Raw genomic sequence first — 5,546 nt, forward strand, 5'->3', positions numbered from 1 at the left:
TTTTTCTACAAACACCTGCTCTGTGCATGACGGGGCAGTGCCCCAACTCCCCAATCAGCCCTGCTCTGAGCCCGACCAGGGGCTGTACCTAGGGATTGGGCGTGCCCTCTGCCACCCGGGAGCAGGCCTAAGCCAGCAGGTCGTTATCTCCTGAGAGGTCCCAGACTGCAAGAGAGCACAGGCCGGGCTGAGGGACCCCCCTTCCCCCGAATGCACAAATTTTTGTGCACCGGGCCTCTAGTATTAAATAAAGTACAATGTAGTCTCTTGCAAAATGGCCCAGATAACTCTACTGTTTAGTTCTAATGCAAGCTTTAGCCAGTTTTTTCTTTCCTCTGTTGCTGTCAGTCTTTGACCTTCGCAGTTCTCACTGGTATGAGTGTACCTACCTCTCTTCCATCTAATACTCATGTTTCATGTGTTAGAAAAAATGGGTAGTTCAGATAAATAGATAAATTGGGTCAGATTAAGTCATGCCATGAGTTTTTCGGATCTATTCCTGAGTTCCTGTCTATGTTTTGGCTAGGTAAGATTGCTAAATAAGTACTTCAATTAAAAAAAAAATTGGGTATTTCCATGATACTAAGTTAGGAAATTCCATCTCTTAAAGATAAACATCTCTTTCAGAAGGTTGCATTTCTCAAGGATCAGGGCATCACTGCTACTTTCAGCTGGCTTCTTGCCTTGGGTTCCAATTAGGTCCATAGCTCATTTTGCCTAACTAGGCATTCAGGATCTTGCCCGATCTGCCTGAGGGTGGAATAAGATGAAGATGGGAAAATAGTGTGTAACATCACTTTTGGAAGAAGTATATTATTGCTAATAATCTAACACCACTTTGTTCTAGCCTGCTAAGTAGTGTTATGGGGCCAGATAAATTTAGCAATGACAGTTTTCCTCTGACTTGTTTCCATGACAGAGTATGGGACATTTTTAGCTCAGCTGAATTAAGTAAGCTCTATAGTAAAGGGACATTCTAGAATGGAATTTTCCCACTCAGATGGTATCGTAATCACCCACTTGTGGAATATAGAAAACAAAACATTTTAGTATATGTTCTGCTGAAGCTAGCACAACAAAACTTTTAAAACTGATTAACTTCTTTGGGATATTTGGGCAAAGATAAAAATAATTTGATTAGACCATTTCTTTATTTGACGCAGTCACATGAAACTCATGAACTCTTGGTAGGATCTGACCCAACTGTCAAGTGAAAAAAAATAACAAAGCAAACAAATTGGAAAAAGATTTGTATTTGCCTTGGGGAAGCTTTTAGTCAGTTTCAGAGACAGGGCACACACAGCAAAACAACCCTAGCTTCCTGTAGGTTCACTCATGTCTCCTTCCTGAGAGTAAGGTGGAGGGATGGGATGAGTTGACAGAAACACCCCTGTTCTTGTGGTAAAGGTTTCTGACTGACATTTACTTACTTAGCTTGTGCCAGCACTCCAATGACTTCTGCATACAGGTCTGCCACAATGTGCATATTACCAGTGTTAGGACCAAGGTACCTAAATAAAATACAATTAGACACATTAGGGGTCCCTGGTCATCTAAAACTTGATTTAGTTTTAGCACCCAATCTTGTCAAAATTCTAAAGTGAGAAATTACTTTACCCTTCTTTGTATTTAAAGTGCTTGAAAGCCAAGTTAATAACGTCATGTATTAAACTGTCTAATACAGGATGAAGTGGAATCTGGAAAAAAAAAAAAGAGATGGCTCTTAATTTGAAGGGAATATTAAAGATCAAATCAATAAGAGTATTTCCAATAACTGTATATGGACTTTAGCAATTAATAAATATAATTCATATGACTCAGTACTTGAAATTCAAAAACAATTAAAAACTTAAGTAGCTTTCAGATAGGTAAATCATACATAAAAGTAACATTAAAATACTGACCTGTTTTAAAACTTCTATTAATACTAAAGAAAAAATAAAATCAATGGCGAGGTCCCGTCTTTCCATTAAATAATCTCGCTGCTGTTCATCACTGTAAAATTTTAAAAAGTCACATTAATTGGCATTGAAGATATTGTGAGTGATATAATTCATTAAAAACTGAGGACTCATCCCAATGGGCTGCAAGCCATTTTTGATATTACACGATTGCAGTGGTAAATACAGTATTTGCTGAAGCAAACACTGAACAGTGAACAAACACTGAATCAGAATATTTGACTGCAAATTTTACATTTTCAACCATGCCAACTTGAGTAGCTATTTGTGAATCTATAACCCCATCTTGTCAGCTTTTCTAAGGTATGTTTCAACCCAGGAATTCTATCATCTGTAAAGTGGACACAAACACAAGACAGAGTTACCATACTAGAGGTGTACAGTGAAAGCATCTTGTGAAAGGAGCTAAATAATGTAAGGACATAACATGATTAGCAATTGGAACCGAACTATAGGGGTGAAGAAAGGATCAGCATTTATTTTTTTTTTTTTGCCCTGTCCCATTCTTCTTGACCTTTGTCCCTTGATATTTATGAAAAGAGGAAAGAAGAAGTGAGACGGTATTGGAAGAAAGAGACTGAAAAACAGATGGAAAAAGAGGTAAAAGAGGCAAAGTGGAGTTATTTGAACTCATTCCAAAGTTGGGGAGCAAAACTAGCACTGCCAGAAGGATGGAAATATAAGTCTCTCCCATATCTTATGCTTATTTAACATACTGACTGAGGACTACTTTCGATTAAACAAAGAAAGAAAAATGAAATGATTGCTGAGTTCCCTGGCAGAGAAGCAAGAATAGTGGCTAAGAGCATTGGCTTTGGTGTGAACCAGTCCTGAGTTAAAATTATGCTTCTTCTACTTATCAGTAATGTCCCTATCTATGAATGGAAATAATAATAGCAATCATATAAAGGTTTACTTGAGTACTAAATAAGATAAAGCAGTTTACTCTCTCGAACACACAATTGCACAATACTTGTATCTATATATATAAAAAGCTAAGCGACCAGCTGGTAAATATGATGCGCACTGACCACCAGGGGGCAGATGCTCAACACAGGAGCTGCCGAGCAACAGCAACTTCGCAGAGTGCCCCCTTGCACTCTGGACACCCTGGAGGATGTCAGGCTGCCGGTTTCAGCCCAATCCCTACAGGCCAGGCTGAGGGACCACACCTGCCAGAAAGACCCCGCTCACTCTTGCAGACACCCTTCGAGCCCTGGCGCCGCACCAGGTGAGGCAGGCCAGGGAGGGACTGCAGGAGGTTGGCTCCAGGGCATGTCTGGCTCCTCTTGCCCAGTCCCACCCCACCGGCCACGTTCTAATTAATTTCCTTTCAATGTGTACCAATTCGTGCACTGGGCCTCTAATATTAAATAAAGCAATGAGAAAGAATGGCAGGATTTGGACTTGTCAGGCATATTTTCAAAACAAGTCAAGAATATTTTAAATATGAAAATTTTTTGTCTTTAGTCCAGAGGAAATGAGCAGAAAGGAAGATGATATTTAAGCTGTAAAAAATAACTTCTGGAGGAGCTCTGTAACCATCAACAAGTCAAATTAAGGCTGGTGGATGACAGGATGGGTTAACAAGGGAAGCTGCAGCCTTGACTTTCAAGGGGAAATGTAGTGACAGGGTCAGAACTCCTTCATTCAGGATCATTTATGAACAGTCCTGCCAGAAGGAGGAGAAGTGAACTGAACAGAACCATCTATCAGAAGCCCTTCAAGACCCACCAGAAGAAGAAAGTGCTACTGCCAGTTGGGAAAGAAGAAAATATGTGGAAATACATTTAAAAAGAGGGCATTCACACATCTAACCTAGAGATTATATCATGGAATATGGGAACAAGAAGCTTAATGACCAAATGGAAGGAGAACTCCCAAAGATGGCCAGCAGTAGTAGAGAGAAAATGTTTGTGTTGGATGGCTCATCAGGGTCTTCAAAAGGGGCCAGAGGACCTTGAGAAAGTAGCAGTTCTTGGTAGAAAAATATTTTTTAAACTCTTAAGTCTTTTTTATTTATTAAGCCCATGATACTTTCAAATAAAAGTAAGACATATACTTTTCCAATAATGAATTCAACTTTATTGCTTGTTTGAGGTCTAACTTTCAGGAGCCAGAGGCATTTGACAAATTTATTTGGCAGTCAAAATGTTGATATTATATTAATCCTAGAAAACATAACCCAAATACACACTTGTCACATTTGACTGTTTTCAGTTGTTCATGCTTCTCCTGAAAGCTCCTCTTTTCTTTTTTTTTTAGTACGAGAAACTCACATTATTGGTTGTATTATGCTTTGGAGACCCTGATTCTGTTGGCTTTCTCCCAAACACATACACGCCCTTTCTTGTTTAAACTTTCAAATGCTACTGAGTTGAATTTTGCTGTCCTGATTTTGTATTTGATCCCTGTGATTACTTTGATCTCCTGAAAATAATCAGTAACATGATAAAAAAAAACAACCTATTATTTTCAATCTATAAAGCAATCAATTAATGAAAAATCTAATTTTAGTAACTAAGTTCTGACAAAATCAAGGAACAAAACTAAAACTCACTAAAGTCAACTCAACAAAATCATCCCACTTCCTACCTCCAGAAAGTTTTAATAATGTCTCTTCATAATCTAACAGGTAATGTGAGAAATATAATAAAATGATACCATTAATTTAATAACCACACAGTCTCAATTTTCAGACACAAGAATTGAATTTCTACCTGTAAAATTTGATACATTAAAAAAGTATTTATGAAGAGATATTGCTAATTGGTATGGAGTTCCTTTATGGGACAGTGAAAATGTTCTGCAATTAGACAGTGGTGGTGGTTGCATAACCTCATGGATGTACCAAAAACACAGAATTATACACTTGAAATGGGTAAATTTTACTGTTTGTGAATTATGTTTCAATAAAAATTCCCTCTTTAAAAATTTTTTCCCCCAAATAAAATGATAAATAAATGATTGAATATTGCATAAAGTCACATACATTGTAAAATGATATTACAAGTTTGGATGAATTGTAATTTGGTAAAATTACAGTCTCCTATTTCAAGAGATGTCTATATTTAAAAAATATTAGGAGTGTCAAGAAAAATGAAAGGGATAAATTACTTATAAGTAGTAATTAATACCTGATTTTCTGAGCGATTTCAGTTTACTGTCTTTAAATACATAAAAACATGCATAACCAATTCATATGGAGAAATCTAGTTTCTTTTGAAATAATCTTTTTTTAAAAAGATAAATGTATTATATGAAAACATGCTCAAAGTCATTGATCATCTAAGAGATACAAATCAAAACGATAATGAAGTACCATCTCACACCTGTCAGAATGGCTATCATCAACAAATTAACAAATGACAAGTGCTGGAGAGCATGCGGAGAAAAAGGAACCCTCTTGCACTGCTGGTGGGAATGCAGACGGGTACAGTCACTGTGGAAAACGGTATGAAGTTTCCTTAAAATTAAAAATGGAATTCCCATTTGACCCAGTAACCCCACTTCTAGGAATATATCCCAAGAAAACAGAAACACCAATCAGAAAGGATATATGCACCCCTATGTACATAGCAGCAC

The 5,546-nt window shown here is 37.4% G+C and overlaps 1 protein-coding gene across 1 annotated transcript in view; it reads right to left on the reverse strand.

The window, feature by feature from the left end:
* The window catches only part of FRY (FRY microtubule binding protein), a 409,004-nt gene that overhangs the window by 295,548 nt on the left and 107,910 nt on the right, over nt 1-5,546 (reverse strand). Inside the window, exons 5-7 of the mRNA XM_015570438.1 lie at nt 1,905-1,995; nt 1,618-1,697; nt 1,431-1,511 (exon numbers count right to left, since the gene is read on the reverse strand). Of these exons, the coding sequence (XP_015425924.1) occupies nt 1,431-1,511; nt 1,618-1,697; nt 1,905-1,995 (252 nt within the window). The remainder of the gene's footprint in view (nt 1-1,430; nt 1,512-1,617; nt 1,698-1,904; nt 1,996-5,546) is intronic.

The sequence above is a fragment of the Myotis davidii genome, unplaced genomic scaffold (assembly GCF_000327345.1).
Source record: "Myotis davidii unplaced genomic scaffold, ASM32734v1 scaffold447, whole genome shotgun sequence".
In the NCBI taxonomy this organism is placed as follows: domain Eukaryota; kingdom Metazoa; phylum Chordata; class Mammalia; order Chiroptera; family Vespertilionidae; genus Myotis; species Myotis davidii.